Source organism: Mirounga angustirostris, unplaced genomic scaffold (assembly GCF_029215605.1).
Source record: "Mirounga angustirostris isolate CCGP_5_RB_7025 unplaced genomic scaffold, mMirAng1.0.hap1 SCAF_4, whole genome shotgun sequence".
In the NCBI taxonomy this organism is placed as follows: domain Eukaryota; kingdom Metazoa; phylum Chordata; class Mammalia; order Carnivora; family Phocidae; genus Mirounga; species Mirounga angustirostris.
This window is the reverse complement of record NW_026991712.1, coordinates 109031094-109047209: the sequence shown is the minus strand read 5'-3', so window position 1 is coordinate 109047209 and position 16116 is coordinate 109031094. Positions and strand designations below refer to the sequence as shown.

Genomic DNA, 16116 nt, shown 5'->3' with positions numbered 1-16116 from the left:
AGTCATATTGGATCATTTATTAGCACAACTAAATAAAGACAAGTAAGTTTAATATTATAAAATAAAGACTTTTAGGGGCGCCTGGGTGGTTCAGTCTGTTAAGCATCTGCCTTCGGCTCAAGTCACAATCTCAGGATCCTGGGATCGAGCCCAGCCCTACATCCATCCACTGGGCTCCCTGCTCAGCGGGGAGCCTGCTTCTCCCTCTCTCCCACCCTACTTGATGATCTCTTTCACTATCTCTCTCTCCCTCAAATAAATAAGTAAAATCTTAAAAAATAATAATAAAATAAAATAAAGACTTTTAAGAGGGAAATGTTGACAAATTGGAAAATGTTTCTCTCTATATTTATACAAGATCTGACACTATCAATTCTTTTTTTTTTTTTTAAAGATTTTATTTATTTATTTGACAGAGAGCGAGAGCGGGAACACAGGCTGGGAGAGTGGGAGAGGGAGAAGCAGGCTTCCCGCAGAGCAGGGAGCCCGATGTGGGGCTCGATCCCAGGACCCTGGGACCATGACCTGAGCCGAAGGCAGACGCTTAACGACTGAGCCACTCAGGCGCCCCAAGACACTATCACTTCTTTATGCGAACAACTCCTACCACATTTCTACCTCATTATCGACCCCAAATTAAAATCCTAAACTGGGTATTCTTATCATGTCCTAACTCCAGTATAATCACAGACCTTTTCTCCCATTTCTTTCCTACATGTTCTCTATGTTCAGGGCCTCCACTAACCCAGAATGCCTTTTGGTGAAATTGAAAGAAGCCACTGCACAGGTGTAAGTCTTAGCAGCGCAAGCAGAAAGCACCTTTGTGGCAATTCAAGGCAGGCACTCCTTCCTCTGAGTAGCAGCACAACCAACGATACCACTGTTAGGCGAGTGGAGCTTGGTCAGTATTTCAGGCAGCTAGTATCCGTATCTGCGGACCCTTGGGCGGTGAGCAAGCTCTACAGTCTTAGCCAGCAGCCCCCTTTAAGTTCCACCAATTCAAATCACTCAGTTTTTCTTATCCTCCCTCTTTATTTGTTATCTTCATTTTTGTGAAGCCTTTGCTGACTCCACATCCTGATACCCACATCCAGATAGAATCAATCACATTATCTCTTCCATGCTACCCTGTGCCTTTACATTTTTTTATTACTGAGTTTATTATATTGTATTAGATGTGTGTTTACACCACTCTCTTCCCTACCAGACTGTGAGATTATTAATGGCAAGTTTCATGTTTCAATTCATATTTATAAACCTACAGATTAGTACTATCTAAAGTTGAAAGCACTATTTTTTTAAAAAAAATGCTTATTGAATGAATGAATGAATGAATCCATGCATGAATGACTACACGGATAGACAGGTGGATGTATATCAATGAAAATATAAATGGCTAAATAAAATGCTTTCATAATTACCAGAAATAGCCTCTTTGAATCTTTGTCTGTTAAAATCCTATACTATGCTTTCCATTCAAAATCTCCTATTTTATAATTGTTCTCTAATACCATTTTAACATCTCTAATTATTATTGCTCATTTATTAAAAATAGTTTATTTACCTCTGAAAAGACCATGTCCTGAAGTGATGAAGTAACTTGCTTCAGGTCACACAGTTTGAAAGTGTTGGAACTGGGTTTGAAATCAGGTCTGTTTAATTCAGAGCCCAAATTTCTAACTGCTGTATTTTACCTCTCCTCGTTTATTCACTTTGGTACTCTCCCAAAGTCAAGTGTTTTGGGCCCAACAGCTGGTACTCAATAAATGGTAACTGATCATATTAACTAATGAAATTTAAGTGAAGCTCTCTTCAGACAACTATGGGAATTACTGAAATCCCAACAGGGCTATCTTTAAATAATCACATGTGTCTGAAAAAGCATACTACAAATAAATTCAAAATATCCAATTGCAATGATTGCATGCATGAATTAATACTATAATGTGTGTATTAAATCATTTTTAAAGTACACTATCTAGTGTTCTATTTCACCCCAAATTAATGTAAAACATAAGACAAGCAGTGATAAACCTTCATTCATGAATACACTTCAGGCATTATGAAATTTTTCTTAATGGATGTTGCATTTGAAGGAAACATTATTTATTTACAGTGTTAATGAACTTATATAACAAACTCATTAGTTTTCTTAACTCCTCTTTAAATTCCTTTACAATGAATTCTCTCATTCTATGTATTTTTCCTATTTAATAGATGAATACACTCTTTATTTTGAGGGCATAACAATAAACAAGCATGGCCACTGGCTTGTACAGAGGCAGACCGTGGGCAGGCTTCAGTCAAGGAAACATGTGCTACAGAGCACACAGAAGGACCATGTTCCTGGAAGAGGAGGAGGAAGCAAGACCTGAAAGACAAGCAGGATCGAGACAGATACAATGAGGGGAGTAGGGGAAGGGCCTGGATTCAGGAGAAGTCTTGGTGTGCTAGGGGAAATTCAAGTTAGCATCACAAGCTAAGGAGATGAGGCTTTATCTGGAGTGCAAAGAGGAGCCTCTGAGGGTTTTAAATGAAGAAATGAGGATCAAACTTGTACTCCAGAAAGATGACTGGCTGCAGGATAGGCTCATTAGATTCGACAAGGGAAGAAGTGGAAGCAATTGTAAGAGGCAATAGAGGCCAGAACTAAGTTAATGACAGTGTGGAGAGAGAAAAATCTCACTTTGTCTATATGCTCCTTTTTAGTCTTATCACTGCTTAGCACTTTGCAACCAACAGGCAGGAAGGTAGAAGTGTTGATTTTACTTGACAGAGATTTTACCTGCTTTCCATTTCTACTCCATCTTTAAAATGCAATTCAACACTGTTTGACAAGTCTAAAGCCTTCAGCCAAAACCAAAACTCTTACTGGTCAGGAATTTTTTATTTTATATTTCAAACACTATCATTCCTAGCAATATATATTTTTAAAGCACTTGCACTTTTCTTTTTCATCATACCTAAAAGTCTGTTTCTTTCCTTTTATGAGTAAGTGGAAGATAAATAAAATGATTGCTCATTTTTTTCAGTATACATTTATTAGATTCAGGGCAGTAAAAAGATAAAAGTAAAGTCAAAAGAAAAACACCCTTAGGAACCCTTTCGAATGGTAATTGTGAAGTATGACAAAACCACAATCATCTCAAATATAGTAAATATTCTCTACGTACTTTAATCTAAAAGCTATAAACGGATTTAAATCTTTAGAAAAAGAATTAACACATGCCATTTTCCACCATCCCTCATTCAATTTTACCTTTCAAATCTGTTTAGTATCTCTGTCTTCCCGCCATTTTCACTCCTGAAAGCAGAATTCATGCATTCACTAGGTTTCATCTGGCCTAGCACAAGAGACTTTTTTCTCTTATCTCCTGATTCTACTCTCATTTCTTCAAGAAGTTAACAGAATGGTCAGTGAGATGTCTGGTCAAAGAAAAATTGTATTCAGCACAAAAAAATAAGCAAATTAAAGTAAGTGTATGAAAGAGTCTTTACAGAGATGGAATTGACCAGATACATACATGAGAGAGAGAGAGAGAAGAGGAAAATAAAATTTAGATAAATAGTTCATAAGTAAAGATGTATACAACAGTGTTATTTTATAATGAAAAAATATGTGTGTGTAAACACACTAGTGTAAATCTTTCAACCATATTTTCTTAAGAAGTAGCTTATTCTGAGATTGTATTATTTGCTACTTTTCTCATAAATTGTCTTATTAATTCTTGTATATATAATATAGTAAATGTTACCATTTCATGTATTCAAGTGCCTGCTTTAATGTCATTACACAGTAAAAGAAGAAGCTATCAGGCCTATTTTGGTTTCAAAATTGATTTTGAAAACTGTATTAGTCTGAGTAATCTAGAAGTCAGTAATCTAGAAGCCTGAGGAATGCTGATTTAGAGGCTTTGAAACTGGGTATCAGAAACGTTAAACACTGGAGATGGAACAGGTTGGGGAGAGTATGTTTAGTTGAATAGCAATGAATTACAAGTGTAGGTAACCAAGTGCTGTTCAGTGAATCTGAAATATGCATCCGGCACATGAGTGAAGATTATCAGCAGACAGCTGGATCATGGAAGAACACAGATGGAAATACAAATGAGGGAGTTATGCAGAGGTGCAACTGGGACCATTGAGAGTGCTGTGACAAGAAGCGTAAAATGAGGAAATAGAAAGATAGGGTGATAAGTTTTGCAGCAGAAGGAGCAAAAGGAGCCAAATCAGGAGTCCATCCTGGGCAGCTGAACCGCTCCGCTGTGTATTTTGGAGGCCATGGAGACTCTCCAAAGTATAGGTGCTACGGAGACTGGGGCTGGAGCTACTACCAACTTTGCTCCTTTGGGTTCCCAGGTTTCTGCCTGTTAAAATTGCATTCCTTTCCCCTTTTTTCCCTATCCTCATCCCTTTTGACTGATTTGGACAGCATTCTTATTTTAGATTTGTCATCTCCACAAAACGCTGTTTCCTAAATCACACTTTTGTCTCTATGCATGACCTGTAGGCTGGTTACACCCATTCTTAGAGCCCTGGGATACCAACTACACCCTAGACCACAACATCCCAAGCCCCGCTACTCAGAGATGCCGGGCTGAGGTGGGATTAGGTCAGTGAATTGAACTTAAAAAAATATGATATAATCAATATAAAGTCCAGGCTGTACCTGGTAGGTAAGAAGTCCTGCATGGGTTATAGAAAAAAATAGGAGGACAACCGTAAGTCTAAGCGGTCATGGCAAAGAGGCAGAAAAATATTCAAGGAGACCTTAAAGACAAAGTGAATTTTGTTAGCATGTGGGAAACAAACAAAAGAAACTGAAAGAAGAGAGGCAGACAGCATGTTATGAATAGAGTCTTTCCTGAATAGGAAAGAAAGAAGAATTTTATTAATAAGAGCAAACTTTTCCAGAAACATTTTATATAAAGGAGATCACTGTATCTACATTTAATTAAATTACAGAGCAAGAAGAAAAAGAAGCATTTTGTCAAAAAGTGAGACAACTGAGATCTAGTAATTATGGCTTTTCTCTTCCCCATGACCACCCAGTTACTGTAAGAGTATGTTCAACTTTATATTTTATCATTTTTCTATTATGCATTTGTTTCATAAGACTAAAGTGAAAAAATTACAATTGAAATTTATAAAATATTTGTTTTCTTTTCAATTAGGTGCATATCATTTGGGAAATGGATAGGAACTCATCTGATTCAAATGGACAGACAATACAGTTTTCTGGACTGTGTAAGATCATTAGGAATATAGATCTTACCGGCCATCATATTGTGTACCATCCAGATTTGATAAATGTATTATCTGTGTCTTTAAGCCATTGATAAATATTTTGAACACAGCAGAACTAATAACTTCATGGCATTTCCCTGTAGAAATGCATACTGAGGGCGCCTGGGTGGCTCAGTTGGTTAAGCGACTGCCTTCAGCTCAGGTCATGATCCCAGAGTCCTGGGATCGAGTCCCACATCGGGCTCCCTGCTCTGCGGGGAGCCTGCTACTCCTTCTCCCACTCCCCCTGCTTGTGTTCCCTCTCTCGCTGTGTCTCCCTCTGTCAAATAAATAAAATCTTAAAAAAAAAAAAAAAAAAAGAAATGCATACTGAATTTTCCTTTTTTTTTTTTTTAAGATTTTATTTATTTATTTGAGACAGAGAGAATGAGAGACAGAGAGCATGAGAGGGAGGAGGGTCAGAGGGAGAAGCAGACTCCCCGCTGAGCAGGGAGCCAGATGCGGGACTCGATCCCGGGACTCCAGGATCATGACCTGAGCCGAAGGCAGTCGCCCAACCAACTGAGCCACCCAGGCGCCCTGCATACTGAATTTTCAATCAACTAAACAGTTGTGCTATCCAGTCCATGTTAAAAAAAATTTATCCGAGTAAATATAGGTATATGTGTATGTCATATATTACCATATATAAATGCTCATATGAATGTGTAGCAAAAATAAATGAAGAAGTATATATCCATTGGAAAAAATTAGCTACAAGTGATGGCAAATGCCTACCTGTATGTATTTGTGAATGTACCAAGAAGCTTGCTTTCCATCGTTCACTGATTCCACTGTAGTGTTAGCCACACCACCAATATCACCACCTGCAAACACCCATGGTTCACTGGTTTGCATAGTTTCTGGATCTACTTCTGGGAGATCCCATCTGTTAAATTTTAGAGGGCTCAAGGCTTCTTTTACTGGAAGAAAAAAAGAGTGAAAGGCAAGAGGCAATGACTAATCTGTGCATCACGTAACTATGATTTGAAAATTAAGAAAAATTATGACTTAATTATTGTTCTAGGGATGCAAACAACTGTTTTTAATGAACCATAAAAATGGAAAGTTAATGAAATATCTGAGTTAATAATACATCCAAAGCATACTGACTTAATTCAAAGTATACCTCACATGTAGGTTTTAAAGACTACAGATTTGGGCAGTATGTCAAATCTGGTATTTATGTCTAGGAAGTACAGATCCAGGAAGAAGGGAAGTACAGCCTCTTAAATATTTTAATGTGTATAAAATCCATTTAAATCTGTTTAAATGAATATAAAATGAATTTTCTAAAATTTTCTTTGTCCACACCATTATTTTCACAAATATGATATTACTCTTATGATCCTAAACTTGTTCCTGTGTGTAACAGGTAAAAGTTATATTGTGAATTTGGTTCAATGGCCAGTCTCTTCCATTCACAACAAGAAATTTTATAAATTAAACAAGACAAAGTCCTACATTTTCACCAAATTATTTGCCCCTAATGTTAAGCAATTCAAAGGACCCAGAATATAGCTACATTAGCCCCCAGTTTCTATTTTATAAAAATCAACAAATGCAAACACTACCGTTGGTTCCTTGTGGATATTGCTTTGTAAAAGAATTTTAAGTTATTTGCTGTGTTCCAATGAATCTAAATGTGTCATGGAATAAGAAAGAGTTTGAGTTCCTGTAAGAAAAATATATCTAAAGGAATATCTTATAATAGACACATAATCCTGATAATTGGAAGAGATCAAAGAATGTAAGTTACAGAAAGGGTTCATCAAGAGAAGAAGGGCAGAAAGATAGTATCATCATCTATAATGGAGCAAACTGAGTGAGTGTTTAGGATTAAATGTTCTCTCCAGGTATTCATGTCATGAATTTTAAGTACAGCATCTCAGGACAGACTTACGGAGCTATTCTTTACTTTAATTCAAAAGAGAACATAACAACTTAAACTTAAATAGATTGGAAAATTTTGGAACACAGAAGTTAGTTCTTAAACAGATTAATGAGTCAAGTTTAAAATAAAAACAACCAGATTAAAAAATATATATATTCTGATACCTAAAACCATTTCTCCTAAACAATAATAGAAAAGCAAGACATAAAAATAAACCTTTGTAGTTTTCTACCTGAAGAATATTAGACTTTTAGAAAACTATTAAGGAATTACTGTTGATTATGTGTTCCCCACAAGACTATAGGTTCCATGAGAACAGCAATGTGTCTATGCTGCTGGCCACTTTACACAAAGCCTACTACAGTGCTTGGAGCACAGGAAACACTCCATTCAATGCATGAGTGGATGGATGGATGGATGGATGGATGGATGGATGGATGGATGAATGAATGAATGAATGAATGAAAGAATGAACAGATGGGTTAATGCTATTGTGCTCAGGTTTCTATTTAAAAATATGATAGTGTTTATATCTCTGATGTGATTTCACCTTTCATCGAGAGTAAAATTAAATATTCATGTAATTATTTTCAATGCAGAATGGCATTTTGAGAAGATTTTTCTAATGTCTTTAAAGGTCACATGAAAAGACACTTTTATCATTTGTTCCCCATCGCATAACAGATCATCACTACCATCTGTTGACAGTTAACTTGAGTTACAAAAAAGTCAATAGTGAGCATGGCTTGTCAATTCAACCTATTACAATAATAATGGTAACTGGAACACACCACCACTGAATGGTTTATGTAATGGGAGATAGAGAGAGAGAGTAAAAAATAATTCTCCTGTAAGAAATGACCTTATTTGTCCAAGACTTTGATACGACTTTTTTTCTATATAGAGAACTGAAATAAAGATTTTTAAATGAGAAGCAATCCAAGATTATTTCACCAGGAGATCAAAGCCCTTTTATACATTTTCCTCATTTTTTTTTTCCCCTGAGTATCCTTGAAGGTTAGCACAGATTTCAGTCTAAACTTGAGCAAGGTAGGGATTATGCCTTAGTTATCTTTGATTCCCATAGCAGCTATTAGAGTCAAAGACATATATACTGTAAAGTTTTTGAAGCTTAAGCTTCAGGGTCTCTCACTTGCATGGTCCTCTTTTAAGGCCCTGTGCCTATATTTGAATTTGTATTTTTTTTTCTTTTTTTATAAAGGAGTCCTCAAATTATATAAGCTCAGTCCTCACAAAATCTGAATTAACCCTTGAGTACAGTGCATTATACACAACAGGTGCTGACTAAATGCCTGCTGAACTAATGTGAAGTTCTTAATATGTATTATAATTTCTTATGACCTACTTTAATGTTAGAGCTCCATTACTAACTCGGTGAATAAGTAGTCAGGAAATGTTACTCTAAGTTTCATAAGTAAATCTTGTATTTCTTAAAATATTTAGCACGGGGCGCCTGGGTGGCTCAGTCGTTAAGCGTCTGCCTTCGGCTCAGGTCATGGTCCCAGGGTCCTGGGATCGAGCCCCGCATCAAGCCCCGCTTTTCTCTCTCCCACTCCCCCTGCTTGTGTTTCCTCTCTCGCTGTCTCTTTCTCTGTCAAATAAATAAATAAAGTCTTAAAAAATATATATTTAGCACCAACACCATAAGCCACCCTAGAAGCATTTATTTGTGAATTCAAAAGCATTATTCTATTCATGGGTCTTTCCATGGGATGTATGCATTGTATGATTTTATGTCCCTAAACATTTATACATACTCAAATTTACTTCTGAAAATATGCTCTTTCCTCAATATTTGATTTAATTTTACCTTGAAATCTTGGACCTGAATATTAACTGTTTTAATTATTTTATCATTTGTAATATCCATCTACCCTCACTAATAATCAACTCTCTGACACTGTGTTCCAAAAAAGAAAAGGATTTTTCTTTCGTACTGAAAATTATCTCAGCCCCCTTTTAAAAACTATCTACTCAATTTTCCCCCTAATCTTTTTAGAGGCCTTCAAGTTTAGCATGTCCATAGTTTCATTTAAAAAATAAATAGAAAAAACAATGAGGTCAAGCAGTTGGTTATGATGTTATTAATATATTACAGCAAAGCTTATATCAATCAAAATAGAGATCATTTGTTTCCACTTTAATATCCATATGTTGACTCATCAATATCTACAAAGGATCTTTGGAAAAATAGAACATGGACAATTTATATGAATATAAAAGAAATGCTACAGTAGGTAAAAAATGTTTTCTATCAGTGGCACTAAGCAGCTAATGCAAGAATGACTGTTCATTACAACTTGAATATCAAATGATTAGGATCATTTCCCTGCTGGCACAGTGGGCTCTATATTTAAGTATATGCTCTATATGCGTCCATTTATATATTTGTGTATACATAAATTTCAACATTTATAATAAAATAGAGATAAAGGAAGGGAGAGATAATCCATTAATTTATTGAAACTTTGGCTCAGATTATGAATTCAAATAACACCTTTCATGATTTCAAGGACTCTTTTGAGATATAGTAGTTCTCTATTATCTAACCGTATTTTGTAAGCTCCAAAGTATTCAATTTAGAACTCAAATCGAGGATTCGGTGAAAAAAATCCGTATGTATTTTATGCATAATTTGTCAGAAGTTCATTTATTTAGCTGCTTCTTATGAGGAAGACTTTCATCCTCCTCATCATTGTAACTACCCTTCTATGAACTCCTCACAGCTCGCTTACATCTCTGCTGATACATTTAACTTGAAATACAATGAAAATAATTCTCAGAAGCACATTTTCTGTTCTGCCTTTATCTAGTTCGGAAGGAGTGAAAGCATAGTGGATGAAAAATGTATATTTACATTTGCAAACCAAATAACTGCTTGCCATTTCCTATGAAGTGTTAAATGAATATTAATAGAAGGATTGTATTTTTTCTTCCTTGTTTATAAAATAACGGGAGTAAGGGGAGAGGGATTTTCTGTTATGATATGCGCACTTTTCCCACAGATTTCCATGAAGTTGCATCTTGATGGAAACTGCAGCATATGTCCCAGTGGCTCCATAGTTGAACAGAAAAAGAACTTGAAAAAGAACCCTAAAACATGCTTATTCACAGCCTCTATTATTCTGCAAATGGAAGAGAAATGTGTTAAGTGATATGGTGCCTGGAATTTTATGCAGTCTTTAAAAAGAACAAAAACATCCTTTATTCATACCAAACATTCAAGATTTATGTTAATTTTCTGCTTTAATTACTACTATGTTCGAATGAGCTTATTTAAAAAACAAAGACACTCTGAGGTGGCTTTAAAACAAGAAATGGTTTTGAAATAAGAACTTTTAGTCAATTTAATATTATGCATGAAATGATTTTTTTATATAGACTTAATTGTATTGTGACACACAAGTTCTTCAATAAGCCACAGCTTAAAATTGCAGAAACCGTCCCTCAGGGACACATCACTAGCAGATGCAGATTGCCAAGGTCAATTAAACTGATGTAGCTGTGCTGTCATATACATAGAAGAGAAACCCACGAGCATATGACAAGTATATTTCTCAGTATTTATAAAAAGATGTCAAGAATGTTATATTTTAGTACATAAATATAAATTAATTCTGCATAAACAATAAAACAATACAACAGAAATCATAATGAAGAAGGATTATTAGCATTCTTTGGAGTGTTTGATATGCTATAAAACAATGGGGGGGCTAAAAATTTCAACATTTATAATAAAATGATATCTTGAAAGCATGGATGAATTTATCTATATGTTTGTTGTTTAATTTTGCATAACCTATTAGTCAATAGGACCGAAGCACAATGAAACAAAAAGGCGAGCTGAGGCAATAATCTCAGTAATTCAGAGCTGAAAGCAAAATCTCACCAAGAGCAAATGAATTCTAATTACAGGGCCGGGATATCAGAGTTCTCTTTCAATAAAACAACCTGGGGTAAGGAAGGGACAGACCCAGAGAATGCCTTCCACTAACAATATCAAGTCTGGGTGGCATGAGCTTTTTTTCACATCTCCCCTCTGCATCTAAGTAATTGAATCAATATGCAGACACAATGGAACCCACAGTGAAGATTCATCATTGTCCTTCTCTAAACCCCTCAAATGTTAACCTTGATTCTGCACCTTCCCACTCCTCCAGGACCTCAAATATCATCTCTGACTCTCTTTAGAATATTGCATTTCTCCTCTTTCCCCTCTCCTCTCCTCTCCTATTTTGAAAAACTTTAGTTTTGGCATGGTTCTCTTTTCTCATTCTAACCTCCTCCTTTACCTAGTTTTAGAGTAATTTACACTGCGTACTTTCTTCACCACCCAATTATTCCTTCCAGGCTGTCCCTTTAATGGAAATATGATCTCCATGGTCCCTAAATTCTGTGACCTAAGTCCTCCTCCCTTCTGCCTTCCTATAGCATCCGATACTTTTATCACATTCATTTTGATCTCTTTCTTTGATTTGCAGAATGCTACTTTATTCAGGCTCTCCTTATCTTTAAACTGTCCATCTTGGGCTCTGGCTCCTCCTCATCTCATCTTCTTCTTCCCAGATTGAGTCATGTGCCTTTAACTTCATCTCTACGAAAATGACTTTAGTCACAACCTTGAGCTCTTTTATTCTGGCACTTTTAGCTGCCTATTAGAGGTTCCAGTGTGGATGCTATACTGTCCCTTCCAAATCATCCAAAACCCAGCTTACAAGCTTCTCTTGGGCCTTTCACCATTTCATGACTATTATTAGTAAGCTTGCTCTTTTGTATCTTCTACTAATTGTGACCACCATTTATACCTTGTCTCTTCTCCTCAAATTTTGATGGACCAAGCTCCTTTTTCTTGCCCCCCACTGTCAGGAGAAGGTCTTCCCTTATATTTCATAAAGAACATCGAAACTATTATATGGGTACTTTCTGGTCATCCCATTGTCTAAACTATAAACCTATTGATCTGTGTCCACTCTACCTCTCCTCCTTTTTTTTTTTTTTTAAAGAGAGTGGGGTGTAGGGGAGAGGGGCAAAGGGAGAGGGAGAGAGAGAATCTTAAGCAGGCTCCATGCCCAGCACAGGCACAGTGCCCCACACAGGGCTCAATGTGAGGCTGGATCTCACAACCCTGGGATCATAACCTGAACCAAAATCAAGAGGCTGATGCTTAACAGACTGAGCCACCCAGGTGCCCTATCTTCTTTCTTATTTATAATAATTTAAGAACTCTCCCTCTCATCAAAGGCCAGTCCTTCCATATGGGCCCTAGGATCCTCTATTTTACTTTGTAGGCATTTTGCTCTCTAGATTACATATTCTATTATCAGCCACTCCCTCTGAATTGTTTCTCATAAGCATGTACATACCTGTACAGTATTTTCCATTTTTAAACCATTCCAGATCTGCATTTGCCTCCCAAAACTTCACTAAAACTCTTTTCACTAAGATGACTAATTAGTGCTAGGTCGCCACATACAGTGACTCTCCTCAGTGATCACCTTATTTCAGGACCAGACTAGGGTGAGGTGAGTGAGGCACCCAAAGAATAAAACTTCAGAAGGTCCTCAGGCTCAGGACCATAGGCTCAAGTGCAGGTGGGCACCTCACTTGTCTCACCCTAATTGTGGCACTGCCTTCCTCCATCTCTCAGCAGCATTTAACAGATGACCACTTCCTCCTCATAAATGTCCCTTTGCTTGGCTTCAATGACACCACACTTTCTGATTTTCCACCTGCCTCCATGATCACTCTTCAATCTCCACTCCTGTTTTTTCCTATTCTTCTTTCTCAAAGGACCTAGAAATCAATCTTAAAAATCTTGGCATAATCTTTGATTCTTCTCCCTCCAATGATCTCAACATCCAGTCAGTTACTATGTTCCGACAATTCATGCAAATGAAACTCCCTAGACTCCCTAGGTACTTCTGACATCTCATTTATATCATCCTCACCTAATGAAGAACATTAAGAAAAGCAATCAACATTTATTGATCCCTTGTATGAGGCAGGAATGATGCTGTATATTTCCATATAATAATCTCATTTAGACCACAAAACAACTCTTTAAGGTAGGTATTATCATCTTAAATATAGTCAAGGGGTGGCAGAGCTGGTATTCGAATCCAGTTATTTCTGACTCCAAAGCCCTCCTTGCAATTGACCTTTGGTGTAGGGACAAGAAGAAGCCAGGAATGGGCCAAAAATAGTCTCTTAAAGTTTCACAACTGGGGACCATGGGAGTAACTAAAATGAAGGGGGGGGGGTGGTTTAGAGGGATAGCAAAGAATTCTAATCTTGACTGGCTTTACAGATAATAGCCTTTAGGTCAACTCTTCCAATGGAAACTTTTCCCGTTTTGTTAAATTAACCACTGTTAATTTAACTGACTGTTAACCTAGTCATGATGTGACTTGATTTTAGTTGCTTTGCCTCTATCACTCCTTGAGTTTAGAGACCATATCTGATCAGCTCCTTCCCCAGCATCTAGCACAAAGTGGCACACAAGAGGAACTCGATGAATGTTTTTTGGTTGAAAAAATGTAATAGTTGTTCATTCCATTTATTTAGCACTCACATTGTCCTGTCTTGATTATTTTTCGTGTAGATCATATTTCCACAGTTACAGACAGCTCACTGCAGAGAGGAAATCCAAATATTTTTCCTTCAAAAAAAAAGTTTCTAAAAAAACTTCTATAGTGACAAACACACTGACTAGGGAAGAATATGCACTTGGTTATTTCTTTTGATTGATTTAACTATTCAATTTCCCTACTGCTATGGTTAAATAATGTTCAGTTTATATATGCTTGTAGAATTCAGGCAGTGGGAAAGTACGGATTTAATTTTCCTCCTCTCCACACTTGAAACAAGCTTAGGCTCCCCAAGTTAAATACAAAAAAAATGGGTGTCAATAATAGCCTGTAGCAACTCCTTTTGTTTTACTTGTATTCTACAGGGAGTCTTTCCTCATTTCCTAAACTGACCAACTAATCAATTAAGAATAAAACTGTCCAAGCACTTCACCTTGATTTGCTTATTTCTCTGCAATAATTCCCTCTATTTAAAACCCTAAACTCCTTGAAGATTTCATTTCATTTTATCTGGGAGAGATCTCCACAAGGAGGGCATTGTCCTTGAAGGAAATATATGGGGATTGTTTTCAAATTCTCTGTTGGATTCCCAAATGCTGTCCTTTGATTTGCTTATTTATATTCAATGATACCATCTACTTAAGGCTACAAACTCCTGGAAGGAATAGATCATCCTTTAATCTGATTTGGACCATAATCACCATAATTCTATGCACATTTGGGTGCTTAATACTTCTTGATAATTAGGAGTCCATGGAAAAAGTAGAAAGGATACTGAAATATTTTATATATACTTCCCAGTGAAAGAAACTTTTAAAATGCTGAATGATACCATCAAGTGATATAAATAATTAAAGAAAGGGATTAAGAAAAATGTTTAATATAAAATCCCCATTTGCTGCATTTAAAGCACAAATAAAAACAAATAGAAAGCCAGTAGTAAATTATACTACTGGAGAAAACAATATTATTAAAATATAAGTGAATACTGAAAAATATTTTAATTAACAAAATAAATCAAATGGAAAAGATTCCCTAAATAGAGCTTTAAGTTAGTCTATGTGTGTTTGACTGCCATGACTAATTATGTATCCATGTAATGTGTGTTCAATTTGGGCTTATTTAAATAGCAGAAATGCTCATTAGCTGCAGTATATCTGTGAAGCTTCAATAAACAGTTTAATGGTTTTTATGTTTAACCAATTTCATAAGTTCCTGTAATTTTAGCTTTAGCAACTCATTAATGTTATTTTTTGATATCCATCTTATGACTTTTTTCCCCTTGTCAATCGGCTGTAGGCATACTTCAATGCAAACTTAAAATATACAATAGAATATATTTTAAACAATTTTAATACATAAGTAAATGCATAATTCAAAAATACGGCTTCTTTATATAGAGCATGAGTTGTATTACAATGCAGTCAAAAAATATCTTTGGTATCGGCAAAGGTTATTGCGTTCACAATGATAATAATGACTAACATTTACTGAGAATGCCTCCGTGAACACACGGCTGGTTCTGACCTAGGCAACATATATATGGTCTCTTCGAATCCTCACAGAATAGATGTTATTTCAATTTTACAGCTGAGGAAAATGAGAGTGAGGTAAGTTACTCAAGTCACACTCTTAAGGTTTGAACCTAACTACAAATTAGCTACGGATGTACCAACTAGAAAAGCATGGAGGTCTTCAGGGCATTTGGAGATAGATATACACCTAGAACTCAGGAGAGAGCTCTGTACCTTGGGACAAGATATAGTCATAAGGATGGATAAAGTTAATAAAAAACATAAATCCAGGTAAGAGTCCAGCAGTTATTTTTTAAAGTGGCAGCAAGCCCAACCTGAACTAAAGCCAGAGGGGGAATCATCAGCATTTCATGAGACTCAAGGTATTTCTGAGCCACACAAGCCAAGAAGAGATCATTTCAAGAAATGTAAAATACAAGAGAAATGTAAGGTAGGTTAACTAGATTTGGTGATTTGAAGGTCAATGAGCAGTAAAAAGATGAGATTTGCCAGTAAATGATGAAAGCAAAAGGCAGTTAAAAGGGGTTAAGGACAGAGGATCTGGCAAATACAGCAAGGCAAATACAGCAAGGCAGTACATACAGGATACCCTTTCAGGAGTTTAATCATGATTGCATAGGAAAAATTAAGGTACTAGCCTGCATTCATTCATTCAATGAGCAAACACTTATTGTCTACCATGTACTAAATCCTGCCGTAGGCAGTATAGTAAACTGTAATAAGGGACCTGTCCTTGTGGGGTATACATTTCAGTTGACATAAAATAAGAAAGTGAACAAGTAAGTGAATTGTA

The 16116-nt window shown here is 36.2% G+C and overlaps 1 protein-coding gene across 1 annotated transcript in view; it reads right to left on the bottom strand.

Moving 5' to 3' along the window:
• Window positions 1-16116, bottom strand: part of DPYD (dihydropyrimidine dehydrogenase) — an 800443-nt gene that overhangs the window by 401967 nt on the left and 382360 nt on the right. Inside the window, exon 12 of the mRNA XM_045897134.3 lies at window positions 6025-6209. Within this exon, the coding sequence (XP_045753090.1) occupies window positions 6025-6209 (185 nt within the window). The remainder of the gene's footprint in view (window positions 1-6024; window positions 6210-16116) is intronic.